Here is an 18,732-nt window from a genome sequence, read left to right on the forward strand (position 1 = left end):
ACATTTTAATTTCATGGGCAATAAAGATAAAACACCAGGTAAAAAACCTAGGCGTCATTTTAGATTCTGAACTCAATTTCGAATCACACATTAGGAATGTGACCAAAATAGCTTTTTACCACCTGAGGAACATTGCCAAGGTGCGGCCGTTTCTCTCGCAGGCTAATACATAAAGATTCATCCATGCTTTTATTACAAGCAGGCTTGACTTCTGCTCTTCTGTCTAGTCTGCCCAAGAAAGCCATTGGTCAACAGCTAAACATACAGAATGCTGCAGACCAAGACCAGAGGGAGAGCACATATTACAAAGGTTTTAAGGCCTCTGCACTGGCTGCCTATGAGTTTTAGAATTAATGTTAATATTCTTCTATTGGTTTTTAAATCAATCCACAATTGTGCACCCCAATACATGTCAGACATGCTTTTAAGTTACGTACCCAGTAGGTCCCTTAGGTCCTCTGGCACTGGCCTTTTAACTATCCCAAAGCCTAGGACCAAGACGCATGGAGAGGCAGCCTTCAGTTATTATGCCCCCAGCCTCTGGAATGGCCTGCCAGAGAATCCAAGGGGGGCCAAAACTGTGGACATATTTAAAAGAGATCTTAAAACACACCTTTTCAGCATTGCTTTTCCTTAGGGTGCTTTATAGTGTTTCAGTTTTCATTGTTATTCTTTCTGTTTTTATCCTCTTGTGTAGTAAATATTTCAGTTTTTATTTTCATTGTTTTTCTTCCTGTGAAGCACATTGCGTTGCATTCCATGACGGAAATGTGCTGTATAAATAAAGCTTGATTGGACATGACATCACACACTCTCTCTGACCCGCTAACTTAGTAGAACTCTCTAGAGCAAAAACAGTCAAAACAACAGCAACTATTAAATACAAATGAAAACAACAACTTCAAACAAATACATTTCTTAGTGCACATTTTCATATCAAACATGATCATGCATTTTTATAAAAGAAAATCATTATTCCATGTCAAGTATTTGTCATAGCAAAATTAAGCTACCTTACACAATCTTAGAGTGGTATTATCATAGAGCAGTACTATGACCTTGTGGGATAGTCCCTCGTTCCCAAATAATGAAAAACACATGATCAATCTCTCTATATTTACTGTACTTTTATAATGGTAGAATCGGGAGAAACATTACCCTATATCAAATGACTTGATGGACACACACTATACCCACATTCCCGAAATAAACCCCCTGATAGAGAAGTACTGAGATGGAGAAGGAGGAGAAGAAGGAGGGTAGGAATGGACTGTCTGTATCCATGGAGATCAGCTCTAACCACTCTGGCATGTTCTCTCAGTAGGGCTTTCTCTGAACAGGAGAGACACAGAACACACACAATGAGCAGGGAAGTCTTTCTCTCTCTCTCTCTCTCTCTCACCCACACGTATACAGTCATGTTGGGTTGTCACGATACCAGAATTGCGATACTACAATACCTGATTCTCCATGGCAAAAAGGAAAACACAAAGCAGACTGCTTTATGTATAATATTGTGTGCTATAGCTTGTTAAAGAAACATGTGATTCTGGGTGACAACATAAGGCTGCTTGTTTCCAACATTAGGACTGTTTTCCATCAGGAAATGTAGTCTGCTTCATGTTTTGTTTCCTTGCCACGATACCTCGGAGTATCGCAATGCTGGTATCGTGACAACCCTACATTCATTCTACACACACATCACAGCTGCTGCTACCAAACTCTTAATATACTGCTCAGTTTAAACACTTCTCTCCCCCCAATACACATGTAAATATTGGACTATATATTTTGCCTTCCTGTATTATACTTATGCTAAAATATTTATTGTATTCTACTGCCATTTACTTTATGTTCATATTCTTATATTTTATTATTTCTTATGGTTGTTGCATTGTCGAGACGAAATCTGCAAGTAAGCATTTCGTTTGATGATGTATACCATGCGCATCCCGTATATACGACTAATAACACTTGAAAACACGCACACCCGCGTTATGTATGAAGATGTACCCACCTTGTTTGCTTTTCTTGCTGTGAAAGAAAAACAGTAAAAGTTCAAAAGGTTGTCCTAGCAAGCAAACAACAACTAGCAAGATCTCAATTGGGTGAACTCATCAACAAAACTGAACCTGGCAATGACTAAAAGGTAAAGGCCAGAGTCGGTGGAGAACTAGAGACGCTCACCTGAGCTCAGGCGGGGTAGCATCACACACAAAGTGGCCACCATGACCAGGATGAATCCACAGCCAAAGAACAACCACAGCAAGTTCCAACTGTCAACCTCTGATAAAACACAACAACCAAAGTTGTATCAGTCAATGCAGTTTTTTGTGGTATGTTCTCCTCTCAAAGCATACTACAGTGCATACTGTATGTATTGGGGCTGCCATCAAGTGGCCATGAATTGGTGCTGCATACAGTATAGTATGTGTTTGGATCAATATCCTCTGAAGACTATATAAACACGGCGTATACAAAACCTTCAGAACACCTGCTTGACATAGACTGACCAGGTGAATCCAGGTCAAAGCTATGGTCCCTTATTGATGTCACTTGTCAAATCCACTTCAATCAGTGTAGATGAAGGGGGTGAGACGGGTTAAAGGAGGATTTTTAAGCCTTGAGACAATTGAGACATGGATTATGTATGTGTGCCATTCAGAGGGTGAATGGGCCAGACAAAATATTTTAGTGCCTTTGAACGTGGTATGTTAGTAGGTGCCAGGCACAGCGGTTTGTGTGAACACCTGCAATGGTGCTAGGTTTTTCATGCTCAACAGTTTCCCGTATGTATCAAGAATGGTCGACCGCCAAAAGGACATCCAGGCAACTTGACTCAACTGTGTACAGTTGAAGTCGGAAGTTTACATACACCTTAGCCAAAACATGTAAAGTCAGTTTTTCATAATTCCTGACATTTAATCCAAGTAAAAATTCCCTGTTTTAGGTCAGTTAGGATCACCACTTCATGTTAAGAATGTGAAATGTCAGAATAATAGTAGAGAGAATGATTTCTTTCAGCTTTTATTTCTTTCATCACATTCCCAGTGGGTCAGAAGTTTACATACACTCAGTTAGTATTTGGTAGCATTGCCTTTAAATTGTTTCACTTGGGTCAAACGTTTCGCGTAGCCTTCCACAAGGTTCCCACAATAAGTAGGGTGAATTTTGGCCCATTCCTCCTGACAGAGCTGGTGTAACTGAGTCAGGTTTGTAGGCCTCCTTGCTCGCTCACGCTTTTTCAGTTCTGCCCACAAATTTTATATAGGATTGAGGTCAGGGCTTTGTGTTGGCCACTCCAATACCTTGACTTTGTTGTCCTTAAGCCATTTTGCCACAACTTTGAAAGTATGCTTGGGGTCATTGTCCATTTGGAAGAACCATTTGCGACCAAGCCTTAACTTCCTGACTGATGTCTTGAGATGTTGCTTCAATATGTCCACAATTTTCCTGCCTCATGATGACATTTAGTTTGTGAAGTGCACCAGTCCCTCCTGCAGCAAAGCACCCCCACAACACAATGCTGTCACCCCCGTGCTTCACGTTTGGGATGGTGTTCTTCGGCTTGCAAGCCTCCCCCCTTTTCCTCCAAACTAAACGATGGTCTTCATGGCCATTTTTGTTTCATCAGACCAGAGGACATTTCTCCAAAAAGTACGGTATTTGTCCCCATGTACGGTGGCAAACCGTAGTCTGGCTTTTTTATGGCGGTTTTGGAGCAGTGGCTTCTTCCTTGCTGAGTGGCCTGTCTGGTTATATCAATATAGGACTCGTTTTACTGAGGATATAGATACCTTTGTAAATGTTTCCTCCAGCATCTTCACAAGGTCCTTTGCTGTTGTTCTGAGATTGATTTGCACTTTTCGCACCAAAGTCCGTTCATCTCTAGGAGACAGAACGCGTCTCCTTCCTGAGCAGTATGACGGCTGCATGGTCCCATGGTGTTTATACTTGCGTACTATTGTTTGTACAGATGAACGTGGTACCTTCAGGCATTTGGAAATTGCTCCCAAGGATGAACCAGACTTGTGGAGGTCTACAATTTTTTTCTGAGGACCTGGCTGATTTCAACGCAGATGCACTGAGTTTGAAGGTAGGCCTTGAAATATATCCACAGGTACACCTCCAATTGACTCAAATGATGTCAATTAGCCAATCAGAAGCTTCTAAAGCCATGACATCATTTTCTGGAATTTTCCAAGCTGTTTAATGGCACAGTCAAAACTTAGTGTATCTAAACTTCTGACCCACTGGAATTGTGATACAGTGAATTATAAGTGAAATAATCTGTCTGTAAACAATTGTTGGAAAAATGACTTGTGTCATGCACAAAGTAGATGTCTATAGTTTGTTAACTATAGTTAGTTCACAAGAAATTTGTGGAGTGGTTGAAAAATGAGTTTTAATGACTCCAACCTAAGTGTATGTAAACTTCTGACTTCAACTGTATATTTAAAATATGCTTCTGTAAATCTGCAGAAATGTGTATGAACACATACTGTATCACTGTACGTAATCAGATTGGGTTGTAAGGTACTCAACTGTGCCTGAGAAAACTACCTTTACTTGAAGACTTCATGAGAAGTTCCTAAACCACCTAACCTGTGACGATGAGGGTGAAGCTCTTGCGGATGGGCATGCGCAGGGAGCTGTGAGACACCCTGCAGAAGTACGTGGAGCCCGAGTCATGCAGGGAAGCGTGGAGCAGGAAGAAGGCCGACAGAGAGTAGGTCCCGTCCTGGTGGTGGCGGTGGCTGGAGTACAGGACAGTGTCCAGCTTCTCTGGTAGGAGGCCTCCACCTCCACCACTGGGCTCCCTGAACCACTCCATCTCCACATCCAGGGGGTAGTAACCCCCTGCCTCACACACCACCTTCTGCTTCTCCGTGTCCACCAAGGAGATGACAGAGTCCACGGTCAAGGACACGCGAGGAGGCTCTGAGGGACGATGTCAGAAATGACTGGCATTACAATTAGGATGTTGGCGGTATATACCGAGTGATCAAAATGGCAGTCTATGACATCTTTAATTGGTTGTTATGGTCATCATGTCATAGATATGTACATATTCATACATGTGTATACCATATCAGGTAGTGATAATAAAAGTAATTTGTTTATCATTTCAATTTTCAATGATAGCACAAATGAGTGAGCAAAGTTTCAACAATTAAATGTATCTGCCTCATGTCCCGTGACCCCTAACCCCTCCACCTTACCCATGATGTGCAGAGCGATTTCATGGCTGCCAAACAGCGGAGGCACCGAGACAAGGCAGACATACGTCCCCTCGCTGCTCTGCTTGGTGAGGGGGAGCGTCAGGGATGCGTCGCCCCTACCGATGCGCTTAAGCTCCACCCCGCCCCCCTCCCTCTGGCCCGAGCGGCTGGAGTGGCTGAAGAGCGTGGTGCGTTCGCCGCGTCGCTGCAAACGCCATTCCACTGTCAGGTCGGCTGCCTTGTGGTCCACGTCAAACTGACAGTGCAGGCTCGGTTGCTTCATTAGGCCCACCCACACAGAGGGAGTGCGGGTGAAGACTAGCATCACAGCTACACACAGACACAGGTCACAGCCAAGGCAGGGCAGGAAGGGGGACATGGGGTGCAGAGGAGGGAGAGGGAGGAATTTGGGGGGAAAAAGGGAGGTTATAGCTAGGGACTTATTCTGTTGTGTGTGACACAGACATACTGCACAGAATGTGACTCAGACTTTCAGGAGAGAGAAGTACTTTACAATAGATCATAACTCAAGATAACAACTGCCTAAAGTAAATTAACAAGGGTATAAAAGGAAACACTGACCCCAGGAGGTTGGTGGAGCGGAATAGGTGGAATGGTATCAAATACATGGTTTCATGTGATTGATGCCATTCCATTAGCTCCGTTCCAGCCATTATTATGTGCCGTCCTCCCCTAAGCAGCCTCCACTGACATACGCTACAGACTAGAGCAGTGCTTCCCAATCCTGGTTCAGGGGACACCAAGGGGTGTACATTTTTGTTTTTGCCCTAGCACTAACACAGTTGATTCAACTAATCAATTTATCAAGCATTTGATTAGAATCAGGTGTTAGGGCTAGGCTCAAAACTCAAATGTGCACCCCTTGGGGTCCCCATGACCAGGAATTGGAAGCACTGGACCAGAGTACAGTCTACATCTACAGCAGGGGTGTCAAACTCATTCCACAGAAGGCCGAGTGTAGGTTTTTGGTTCATCCTTTAAATTAAGGCCTAGACAACTAGGTGAGGGGAGTTCCTTGCTAATGAGTGACCTTAATTCATCAATCAAGTTTTGGGCTCCCAAGTGGCGCAGCGGTCGAGCACATCTCAGTGCTAGAGGCGTCACTACAGACCCTGGTTCGATTCCAGGCTTTATCGCAACCGGCCGTGATTGGGAGTCCCATAGGGAGGCGCACAATTGGCCCAGCGTCGTCCGGGTTAGGGTTTGGCCGTCATTGTAAATAATAATTTATTCTTAACTGACCAGTAAAATAAAAGTTTTAAAAAAGTGTTTCGAGAAAACCCGCAGACACTCGACCCTCCGTGGAATGAGCTTGACATGAGATCTACTGCATAACAAATAGACGGCATTAAAAGTTTGAATTACTTGAGGTGGTTAGCGTCTCTCTGTCTGCGATGGCGGCCCAGTTGCGGTAGTCTGCCTGGCCAGGTGTGGGCGTGGCAGGGGTATGTCTGAGGAAGCTGGTGATGACGAAGAGGCCGTCGGTGTGCCGTAAGGTGCAGGTGAACCAGATGTCGTGATCCTGGGCTCCTAAACCTGGCCAACGCACCTGGATACCCTCTGTGCTGTACCTGCGGATCTCACACTGCAGCTGGTGCTCCACTACTGCTCCTTCAATGTACTTCCTCATGTCCACCTTAGAGCCTGAACACACGGTTTGAAGAGCACCTCTCAGTGTTGAAACACCAAACATGAACCATCAGTGTAGAAAACATAACCAAATCTCACATTTGTTTAGCTGTTTCTCTCATTCACCTGTAACAAGGAAGGTGATGGCATTAGGGTTCAATGCACTGTCCCCTGGATGTCCAAACTGCAGCCCAGCGTCTCTGTGTTGGTACTCGGTTTCAGCATGTCCCTCATTGAACTTTACACGTTCATCCACCAGCATACAGGGCAGCCAAGGCACCTGTTCTAAAGACTGGATTCCTGACACCTCTGTAAAATAGATGAATAAGTAGAATAATCACAATGAGTTTAACATTTAACTTCACCTTTAAAGATCAATCATAATTATCGGCTAACAAATAGTCCATTCATAAGAACTCTGAATGAGCACAGCATGCGTGAAACCGTCTGGGGAAAGAGAAATACTCGCATACGGTAGGAATACCTGCACAGAGGAATAAACAGATACCAATATTGACGTTTAAACGCATAATGTGACAAAACTGTCTTCAGGAGATGTCTTTCCCCGTGCCATTCGACTCCAAGAACTTTCACTTTCATTTCGGCAATTTGACGCAAGTGAAAAAAATGGAATCTGCTCGTGCTCGTAAGTCATAATATTATACGTTAAAACAGTCTAAAAAGCTGATTTCAGCCTCACTCCGTGCAGTAAGACAAGTTAACGTTAGATTTTTAATAATGTCTTGTAGTAGTAAACTAATATCATCAGATAATATGTGAATGAGGAATACAATTTTTAAAACTTCAACTAAACCCCCCCATACATCCATGCCATGAGTGGCGCTGTAAAGTCTTGAAAATACATTTCGTCGCTCTTCAATAAAAAAAATCCCGCCCACGTGACGTTGATGCGGACGTACGACGAGTTGTTTTGAATGATCGAAGAAAAAAAAAGTTCAACACGTTTATTTTATTGGTTTCTTGTCATATCGCATTGGAAAGTAAGTATATATTTAATTTATTAACTTGTCTCCTTTTATTATGAATCAGTATAATAATTAATTGAACAAAAATGTGCACGTGCTCTTCGTTGTAGTTGGCCTGGCGTGCTGTTGGGTCCAGCGTGGATGAAAGGATGCACATTGAAGACTGAACTGCGCCTCACCCAAACACAATGATGACTCAAGGTAACTATGAGATTTAAGTTGAATGCATGTGCTTTGTTTATAGCTCTAAACATGTTAGCTGTATGAATTTGCATAACTAGCGAGCTGACGCTGAATATACATTATTTACTGTCAGTAGTACCTGCAGTGAAATGTGTAGCGATGTGTTCGGGTAAAACCATTTGAATCACTTTTTGACAGGACACCTTTTGATTTGAACTAAACCTTTCATACATATTTGCCGATTTGTAGTGACTTTTTGGACCCGAATGGCTAAACATTATAGATAAATGTGCTCAAAGTTCACCGATTTTGCATACCCAACTATACCATGAGACATACAGTGTATTTGGAAAGTATTAAGACCGTTGACTTTTTAAAAAATTGTTATGTTACAGCCTTATTATAAAATTGATTTATTTTTAAACCCCTTATCTACACACAATACCCCATAATGACAAAGCAAAAAGAGCCTTATTGAAATGTTTGCACATGTATTACAAGTAAGAAACTGAAATATCACATTCACGTAAGTATTCAGACACTTTACTCAGTACTTTGTTGAAGCACCTTTGGCAGCGATTACAGCCTTGCGTCTTCTTGGGTATGACGCTACAAGCTTGGCACACCAGTATATGGGGAGTTTCTCCCAGTCTTCTCTGCAGATCCTCTCTAGCTCTGTCAGGTTGGATGGGGAGCATCGCTGCACAGCTATTTTCAGGTCTCTCCAGAGACGTTAGATCAGGTTCAAGCCCGGGTGTGACTGCACTTAAAGAAACTTTCTTGAAATGTTCTGGATTGACTGACTTTAATGTCTTAAAGTAATGATGTACTGTCATTTCTCTTTGCTTATTTTAGCTGTTCTTGCCATATTATGGACTTGGTCTTTTACCAAATAGGGCTAGCTTCTGTATACCACCCCAACCTTGTCACAACAACTGATTGGCTCAAACGCATTAAGAAGGAAAGAAATTCCACAAATGAACTTAACAAAGCACACCTGTTAATTGAAATGCATTCCAGGTGACTGCCTCATGAAGCTGGTTGAGAGTGCCAAGTGTGTGCAGAGCTGTCATCAAGGCAAAGGGTGGCTACTCTGAAGAACCTCAAATATAAACTATTTTGATTTGTTTAACACTTTTTTGGTTACTACATGATTCCAGGTGTTATTTCATAGTTTTGATGTCTTCACTATTATTCTACAATGTAGAAAATAGTCAAAATAAAGAAACCCTTGAATGAGTAGGTGTGTCAACTTTTTACTGGTACTGTATGTTGTACCTTGGACCCTATTTGACATCATCTGAGGTTCTTTGACTGCCATAGGTTGAGACACAACATGCTCTTGAATACAGGGTGGGTGTCATGTTTTGGCTGATAAATGTACTAATAAGTAAAAATTTCAACTTTCAAATGGTATCACAAAGATGGTTGGAATGTTGACTTGAATGGGAATATCGGGTTTTAAATTACTGTTAATCCTCATAGATAATAGAATAGACGTGACCATTTTTAAGGTGCCACAATTATTTTAAATTGCGTTGTAATTTCAGAAAACGTCCATAATATCTGCAGTAATAGTGGAATGATGGTGTGTTTCACAGTATTACTTACCTTCCAGTGTTGTGAATGGCTGTGATATTCGCCTATTGATTTCTTCTGCCTGAGAGTGTCAAAATGGGAAAGCTGTTTTGACTTTGTGGCTGTGTTATCTAGTGGAAATCGAGTCAAGTGGCCAATGTAGAAATCGCTGTGTCATTTCTTGGTTGCTAAAATTCTACAATGTCGTTCAATTGTCTAATCACACTGCTATGCTTTATCTTGGCCAGGTCGCAGTTGCAAATGAGAACTTGTTCTCAACTAGCCTACCTGGTTAAATAAAGGTGAAATAAATAAATAAAAATAAATTACAAAAAACAAGCACTGAATAGTGTAGGGAATCATTGTACCATCTAAATCGCTGTGAAATCTCAAATAGAAAAATATTGTTTCTACATCTGTTTGAAGCTGGTGGACCAAAACCTAAAGTAAAAGGCTCAAGCGCAAGTCTCTTCCATGTTATGGGGAAATGGGATGCGGTGGAGGGGGAGATTTTGTTTTCAATGCAGCCTAGTGCCGTTGCAATTCACCTAGCTTCCACATGGGGGGGAAATTATAGGTGTGGCACCTTTCAGTTGACATTTGAATATGGGGAGATCAGCGTACATCTTTGTGGTGTTAAGTTGAAGAATAGGTCCATTCTATTTCTATGATTGAAATGACACCCACCCTGTATCCAAGAACACATTGTCTCAACTGAAGCTTGCAACCCTATTTGTAAGCTTTTAAACGGTTGAGTTTGATATCATTTATTATTTTACGGTGTTGAAGACATGGATGTCACATGGTATAGTGGGGTATGAAAAATGGGTAAACTTTGAGCTCCTTTATCTCTGGAATGTTTCGGCATTAGGTTACATGTATGCAAAGTAATTTAATTCTTTTTTTAAACAAAAGGGATGCTGTCAAAGTGATTATATTCAAATGGATTTACACTTGGCCCTGGCAACCTGGTTTCTGTACTGAACTAACTACTCTCTAGTCTACTCATGTGTTCATTCGTTCTCACTGTTCTGCTTGTGCTTTCAGATTCCTGGCTGAGCTGTGAGAAGACTGCCGTTCTCCAGGGAGGCTTTCTGTTGGCCAACAGGCTATGCCAGCCAGCGTCACTCAGTGCCCTGCAGAAGGAGGACTGGAGTAAGGTTGGCCACCCAATTCTACAGGCTGTCAGAGAAATTTGTGGGCAGGAGCGAGGTAGCGGTCTGAGCAGTGTCCGCTGGAAGAAGAAAATCATCTGCGTCTTATGGAGCAAATTACTGGGGAGGGAGCGCGAAGAAGACATGGAAATAGGCTGGAGGGAGAATCCATTCTTCTCTCTGCAGAACAGCCTACCTGACATTAACCGCATAGTGCTGTTTGAGCTGGTCAAGTTGACAGGCTTCTCTCAGATCTACGCCCAGCTGCTGCTTTGCCTCCCATTGGCAAACCTGAGTGCAGAGCTAAAGGAGCTAGTTCAACACGTTACCCGAAACAGCACTGAGGAGGATGTCCGCGTCCTGCTGGAGGTGTGGTGGGAGCTGTGGAAGGGCAGGGGGGGAAGGCAAGAGGAGGACGACCTAGATAAGGTCTTTACTAACCGGTGGACCAGCCTCACCAACACCACCGGCCTTTCACCTCAGGCTGCCAAGAGGTTCAAGTCAGACCCAGACACCCCAACATCACCATCGTCCACCACTGATGTGCTGTCCATTCTTTTTCATGCTCTGGAGGAGATGAAAGAGCATCTGAGCACCTCTGACCTTTGCTACCGTGCCCTATCCAACTGCCTCGACTCCCTGTACACCTCGCATCTGATAGACCAAGCAATCATCCTCCCAGCTGAGGTGCAACTTCAGAGCCTGACCAGTGCAGTGACTGTCAGAAAGAGGTGTGCTGGGATAGAGAAGTTTGACCTGGTCCAGGTGATAAGTGAGGCCCACAGTGACCTGAAGGCAGCCCACACACCCTCCCAGTTTAAACCCTGTGGAATGACACTAATGCAAGCCCTGCAGACTGTCTCACAGCTCACTCAGGCCTGGGAGAAGAGAGGGCTGCTGGAGATGACAGACAGCGGTGACCCCAGTGACTTGGCACACCGTTTGAAAAACAGTCTGGCCAGAGTGCTCGAATCCCTAGAGGAACGGTCCATGTCTGAGACCATGGATGAGGGTGAGCGCCAGACACTGAACAATGTGCACAGCACTTTGAGAGGCTTGTTAGTCTCACTGTCCTTCCCCGACACAGAGAGCAACGTTGAGGAAATGGCCCACATTGCCGTAGCCATCATTAACCACCGCTTGGAGGGCTTCCAAGATTTCACTCTGCTATTTGCCACTGAACTGAGCTGGTCCCTGAGCGTGGAGGAGTGGATCAGCTGTCTGGAGAGAAACAAAACCGCATTCCAGCGAAAGGACATTGTCATGAAATTAGTCTCCACTCTCATTGTAAAGTGCCAAATGGATAGTGAAGTAGAGCACTGCAGAAAGCTGAAGGACATTATTGTGAACATTTTCGCAGAGCTCCCCTTAGCTGAGAAAAACACAACGTTAGCAGAAATGTTAACCTGCTCCAAGAGGGGTCTCCAGGGCTCTCTGCCCCTGGCTGTGATGGAGGGCTTTAGTGAGGAGCTCAACATGACGTTCAACTGCATCATCCAGGGGGGAGCGGTGCAGAACAACCTCAGCTTGGCCGTGGCCGCCATAGCCCGCGTGGCCTTTCAGAACCCCGAGGCCACCCTGCGTCGGTGCTGCCATCTAGCGGTGGTGAACCATGGGGCCCACAGCCTCCTCTCCAACATACTCCAGCAGCTCTCAGGGCTGAGGGGCGGTGCCCCCGGTTGCACAGAGGGGACGGGCAGCTCTGCGGGGAGCTTACTGTGCAGCTGTCTTCAAGATACTGCCATGACTAAACTGTCCTCGGCTAAGGAGGAGGACCAGTTCCTGCACTTCCTGGTTGCACTTATGCAGCCGAGCATTTCGGAGAGCTCAGAGAGAAGCCAGAGTTTCCTGCACCCTGAAGAGGTTGTGTGTGCCTTCGTCCTGCCTCACCTCTCCCCCTCCTCTGGCTATAGCACCTGCAGCCTGGAGCTGTGCCTGCGTTTGCTCCACTCTGCCTTTTCTCTGGAATCCCAGGATCTATCTCCACACTGGGTCATGAACTGCTCCCCGTTCCCCCTCCTCTACGTCCTCTGCCAGATTCTGAATGAGGGCTGCAGGTGCTGGGAGCTTCCTGTAGAGGGCGCACCCCACCACTTATCCACGGAGTCCAAGGAGATGCTCGTCACTGTGCTGACTGCACTGGGCAAGGTGGTGGGACGGGAGGTGGCCTCAGCCCCCAACACCTGGTCCAGAGCCCTCTTCTGGCTCTACAATAAAGTGGAGGCCCTGGACTGGACTGTTCGCTTCCATCTTAAGGTAGTGTGGGGAGATCACTTCAAAAACGAGGTGCCGTCCTCACTGTTGGCTGTGTGCGAGCTGCCGGAGCAGGAGTGGTCTGGCCTAAAGTTGGCCCGGTATGGGCAGGGCACAGGGCTGCTGGCGTGGATGGAGTGCTGCGCTCTCTCTGACGAGGTTCAGGACACCATGCTGACCTCTCTGGCTCTGGACCAGCACCGGCCCGACGACGTCAACATGTTCAGCAAAGGCCTGCTGGTGGCCGTGACACAGACCCTACCCTGGTGCACCATCACCGAGTGGGGCAGGCTGCTGAGAGCCATGCGAGAGCTGCTCCGCTCAGGCCGGCTCCACGTGCCTTACTCTCTGGAGTATGTGGACTTTCTCCCCCTGCTGGACCTGCGGCCGTTCTCCTGCGAGCTGCGTCTGTCCGTGCTACTGCTGCGTGTCCTCCAGCTGCTCTGCGGCTCCAGCTGCAAAGACTGGCTGCCCGGCCAGGGCTGGGCCCACGTGGGGCTGCTGTACGCCAGCGCCATGAGAGAGGTCATAGACTCCCTGAGGGGAAAGCTGTCGCCGTCTTCCTCCAACACCTCACCCAAAGACTCAAAGGTAGAGAGGGCAGCTACCACCACCGCCAGCCAGGAGGTGCTGTTTGTACTGAGCCAGCTCTTCTGCCATGTTCAGCACGTTCATGTGATGATGCCCGGCGGGCAGTGCGAGTCTCTGTTCCTGTGTGCCCTGGAGATCCTGACCCACTACGAGGCAGTGCTGGCCGCACACCCCAGCAGCAGCTCCCACCTGGAGACCGAGAACACTCGCCACTTCTTCACCACCATCACAGACAACCTGGAGAGCGCCGAGATGAAGGCCGTGTTGCATCAGAAAATTGCTCAGCTGTCGTCTTCAGGTTGATGTACTTTTTTCAGACAGCACATGAATGAGGGTTTATTGTTCCCAGCCTCAAATAAAAATATGTGTTCTGACCTTGTGTTGAAAATACAATTATTTTATTTTGAATAAAATAAAAACAGACAAATTGCATGTCTTTCAATGGTTTATTAATCAAAACTCATCTATTGAAAAACTGATCATCCACACTAGGACACAAGACCAGGTTACAACTTGACAAAAGCTTGGTCTTTCAGTGCTTCACCTCTACTTCATTTTTCTATGTCAAATCTATATTTTCCTGTGCAATCTTTAACAAATATTCAAGTTAACTTTGAACAATAATTTGGGGATGAAAAGTTATCCTGATAAATCACTAAATATTTCCTGCGAGCTGCGTCTGTAGTAGTACAGACAGTATAACACACGGACCCCTGAGAATTTTGATAAATACTGGTCATTTTGTATTGATAGGCAGTTGCAGGTCCTAAATTCCACACAGACTGTTCCATCAGAGGGAAGGATTGAAATAACTGCTAACTCATGGCATGGAAGACCAGCAGCAAAATAAGCATAATTGACATTACATGTTGCTAACCATAGAATTAGATGGCAACTCTAATCTGTTTTTGAGCCATCTTTGCGAGCAAGTTGACCCTTTGACCTAGTCTGACGCAGGTAGAGGCGATAGGCCTTGTGACACAAAAGCACAAACCAGTAGATCTGAGGTGCCAGTATGGATAGGTTGGCTAAGTTGCAGTGGAGCGGTAGATGGCAAGGCACTTTGTGGAAGGGAATGGTGTACTGCTGACCATACACCCAGTACATGTAGGGGAAGAGCAGGATACGGCAGGTGAAGAAACTCAGCAGAACCATCACACCGTTGACTCTGTGAAGCCATGAGTCCTCTAGTCCCAACTAGAGAGGAAAATATAGGGAACGTTTACTGATTGTACAGCGAGTTATAGTACACTTAATACTATGCTCAGACTTCCTAAAGCACAACAAAAACAAAGGGGCTTATAAATCTGGGTGTGGCTTTACCTGGATCAGAACCTTTCCTAACGAGACAAAAGGAGTGCTGAATTCTGCCATGAAGAAACAGCCAATGAAGAAGTCTCCACCAAGACCAGTCCTGAGGAACTGAGGGAAAAAAACAGCACTATATGAATATTAAACACTAACTTACTGAGAAATGATCACAGCCAGCTTTTGAGGATGACACGGCAGATCCTCAATAACAGAAACTGGACTATAGTTAAGCAATAAGGCCTGGGGGGGTGTGGTATATGGCCAATATACCACGGCTTTGGGCTGTTCTTAAGCACGACGCAACGCAGAGTGCCTGGATACAGGCCTAAGCCGTTGTATATTGGCCATATATCACAACCCCCGAGGTGCCTTATTATAAGTTGGTTAACAATGTAATTAGAGCAGTATAAATAAATGTCATACCCGTGGTATACGGTCTGATATACCACGGCTGTCAGCCAATCAGCATTCAGGGCTCGAACCAACCAGTTTATAATGACAAATTTCAACTGCTGTTGTAACACATCAGACCTAATGTTACGGTCCAGTAATGTTTGTGTTCCTTCCTCACCAGAATGGTGGGCATGAAGACCGTGAGGAGGACCATGTGATGGACTACCAGCAGGGGATGCCGGAGGAGGAACAGCTTGATGGTAAGGAGGGAGTGCTTTCTGTACGCCTCGTGCCCTTTGACCTTTTGACTGTGGTAGTTACTCAGATACATGGCGTAAATATCAAACGCCATGTAAGGAGCGCCAAACCACACAAATTCATTGGTCAGTCTGTGCCTAAAGAAGATGGTGACATACCGGTACATTAGGATCATGATGAAAGTAAGCACTTAAACTCGATTTTTGTTGTTGTGTGAAACAAATAGAAATGTGACTTCATCCTTATAAAAATCTCAGAATCCTCTTCCTCCACCAAATGCAACTTTGGAGCTTTGAGAAAAGTAATATGAATTAGGTCCCTGTGTTTTAGTTAATCATGTCACATGACCTGGATTTGAACATTTATTTAAAAAAGGTCCCGAACAGTCAGTCATTCTGATTCCCATGTAAAATAACCTTTTGAGTGACTAAAATAATCAGCCATTAAATATTTGCTTTGGATAGAAATACTCAAAATTTGAGAAAGACAGGCTGAGTGGGCGGGGAGCATATATTCATGAGCTCGCCTTGAGTGACAGCTCTTTGAAACACCCATGTCAAGCAACTTGGATGAAGTGTTGCAGTAAAATCATCAAGCAAATTTGGTGATACACAAAGCAACTCAAACACTGAAATTGCATCAATGCCGTAATTTTTTTTTAATACATCTTCCATTTGGCATGTCTCTTGTGAGGCGGTTCACAGCAGCACTGACAGGTGTTGACTTGACAACGGCGTTGGAGTTTTGAACAACCCCCCCCACACCCCCTTTTGTTCCATGCTGGCTGAAGACCTAGCTAGACAATAAATATCTAACCCCAGACACAGATGAAAGGGGAAACATACCGTAAGTATCTTTGCCATAGATTAATAGGGTCAACTTTTAATTCTATTTACTGAGACCCTACAGTCAAATTTTGGCACCAGTCGTGTAGCCATCTCGCTATATAAACCACACCCCTCTGCAAACAAGCCTTCTTTGATGTTGGTTACAAGACGGCACTTATGACACAGGGTAGGGGATCGACCAGTAACTTTATGATCAAACTTTATCATTGTAGAAGCAACAGTAATGTTTCATACTTTGATCTGTTTTCATCCAAGTATCATCACATTTCATGAAAACATGATTGACTGTTCATGACCTTTAAAGCTTTTTCAACAAACGGACCCCTTTTATGTCAGATGGTCCAGAACCATCCTCAGACAATTGCTTTCATTTTTGGTGTAATTCTAATTTCAGGAAAAGGCAGGAAAATCTAGGTCATGTGACATGATTAACCAAAACGCAGGGCCCTAATTATAAAGTATAATTCTTGAGCGATGACAAACTATATCATAAACTGATCATCAATGCCAGCTGACTAGTCGATATTTGTAGGCTTATAAGGCGATATAATACTAATACTACTGCACTTAGAAGCCTACCTATTCTAATCTATAACCTGTGCCCTGTGATGTGAATAGAGTGTTTGGTATGAGATGATCATGTATAGAGTACTATGAATATTTGAGATACAGTTTCAGTCACTAAGGAAATAAACACAGCAAACCCCTGCTGATAATGAGAATATGATCATTGGGAATGGTTGTGTAAATTGACCAGTGTTAAGATGTTCTGCAGCCTGGAGCAGGGGGGAAGTTTTGATCTCTAGAGATCACTCTAGTGATGGGCACCTATACAGGTCAGTCTTGTGTCTGAGTGTACTACTGCCTCTGCCCCAAAAGCTTGTTTTTATGGCACCGGAGGTAGTGCATTCAGCCGGCAAACAAAAGTATCACTGGTTCAAGTCTCACTCAGAGGAGAGGGGAGGAGATGACTCAATCACTACAAGTGATGATTGCTGGTTTGATGGCAATAATCAAAATATGAATTCTTACCTGTCAGACATCACATCACTGGAGGCAGTAGCAATTATGAACCCAACAATAGTAGCCAAAGTGGCATGGATGGAGGACACCAACCTTGCAAAGAGATGGGATATATGATGAGGCTATGAAAGTGCACACAATTGGTTTTTCATTTGTTTTGATATTAATTTAAAATAAACGAATTTGTATTTATTGTCATGCCAGTTATTAAGTAGACAATATAGGCTACGTTTTAGTGGTTGTATATTTCTAGATAGGCTATATTTTGTGTATTTAAAATGACATTACAAATATTGCAGGAGGTACAGAAGAGGTATTTGGCCCATCCACACTTCGTCAAAAACAATGGATTATTTTCAGATAAGGCATTTTTTCGGTTACATGTATTTTTATTTAGACCTATTCTGGAAGTCCATCGGCCGTGGCGGCTGTAATTGCTCAGTGAAACTCCATTATTTGTTAAGTACCGAACGTATTTTGACATTATTAAGATTGAAAAGCTGGTGAATTGCAAGTTGGATGGCTCCTGGGTTTGAAGGAGAATCGCCAAATTCAATGTCTCCTGTAAATTCAGGTTGTGGTTCAGTTCTGATAGATTGATCTCCGGAGTTGTTTTGATATAACTAGACATCTGCTCACTGAAATACCCGTTGTCAGTTACTAGCGAAGTCATTCAAGGACAACAACTAGCTAGGTTATGCATATGTAAATATTAATGTAATAAAGTCTACCTTTCGCTGACCACAAACACATCTGCATCATTCCAACTTTTGAAAGCTGATTTAAGCACTTTCCTGGATATGAAGAACAATCCCGGGAAAAATGCAGTGCCCCAAGCTAACATAAACATGATACACTCGCATTAACCCGCCTCAAGGTCAAAGTGCGAGGAAGCAGGAAGAAAACATTCACGGTGCAGATGCAAATTAATAGTAGCTGAGCGTTTAAAGCTCAGCTACTAATAAAATAATGTGCAGAGACTTTCCTGTTTTTCAATGAGGAAACCTTCAAAATAAAAGCCCTCATTTCTAAACATTGCAATGTAGATTAAAAAAGATATTAACATTAATCAGTGGCCATTTGTATTGTGCTAATAAGCAAATACAACAAGGAATTTATGAAAACAATGATAAATATTCATGAAAAAAATGACTAATATTTAAAAAAATATATATGTTTAGACTGGTATACAATAATTGGATGTAAAAAAAATAAAAAAATAAAAAATAAAAAAACTTCAGAGATAAAAGAGGGGTTGGAAGTACTTATTATTAGGGTCTCT

At 43.9% G+C, this 18,732-nt stretch overlaps 3 protein-coding genes across 3 annotated transcripts; 1 reads left to right on the forward strand and 2 right to left on the reverse strand.

Moving 5' to 3' along the window:
* Positions 1-900: 900 nt before the first annotated feature.
* Positions 901-7,472, reverse strand: LOC120018358 (tapasin-related protein-like). The gene is made up of 8 exons (XM_038961512.1): positions 7,357-7,472; positions 6,999-7,181; positions 6,609-6,887; positions 5,223-5,552; positions 4,606-4,941; positions 2,188-2,286; positions 2,018-2,034; positions 901-1,332 (listed from the first exon to the last, which is right to left on the reverse strand). The coding sequence occupies exons 1-8, from the start codon at positions 7,400-7,402 to the stop codon at positions 1,318-1,320; spliced, it is 1,305 nt and encodes a 434-aa protein (XP_038817440.1). The 5' UTR covers positions 7,403-7,472; the 3' UTR covers positions 901-1,317.
* Positions 7,473-7,771: 299 nt separating this feature from the next.
* LOC120018359 (gem-associated protein 4-like) lies at positions 7,772-13,991 on the forward strand. Its single transcript, XM_038961514.1, has 3 exons — positions 7,772-7,873; positions 7,969-8,059; positions 10,667-13,991. The coding sequence occupies exons 2-3, from the start codon at positions 8,047-8,049 to the stop codon at positions 13,918-13,920; spliced, it is 3,267 nt and encodes a 1,088-aa protein (XP_038817442.1). The 5' UTR covers positions 7,772-7,873; positions 7,969-8,046; the 3' UTR covers positions 13,921-13,991.
* A 44-nt stretch (positions 13,992-14,035) lies between these two features.
* LOC120018360 (TLC domain-containing protein 3A-like) lies at positions 14,036-18,349 on the reverse strand. Its single transcript, XM_038961515.1, has 5 exons — positions 18,182-18,349; positions 17,460-17,543; positions 15,500-15,716; positions 14,941-15,039; positions 14,036-14,814 (listed from the first exon to the last, which is right to left on the reverse strand). The coding sequence occupies exons 1-5, from the start codon at positions 18,298-18,300 to the stop codon at positions 14,515-14,517; spliced, it is 819 nt and encodes a 272-aa protein (XP_038817443.1). The 5' UTR covers positions 18,301-18,349; the 3' UTR covers positions 14,036-14,514.
* Between the last annotated feature and the right edge of the window lie 383 nt (positions 18,350-18,732).

Source organism: Salvelinus namaycush, chromosome 23, assembly GCF_016432855.1.
Source record: "Salvelinus namaycush isolate Seneca chromosome 23, SaNama_1.0, whole genome shotgun sequence".
Taxonomy (NCBI): domain Eukaryota; kingdom Metazoa; phylum Chordata; class Actinopteri; order Salmoniformes; family Salmonidae; genus Salvelinus; species Salvelinus namaycush.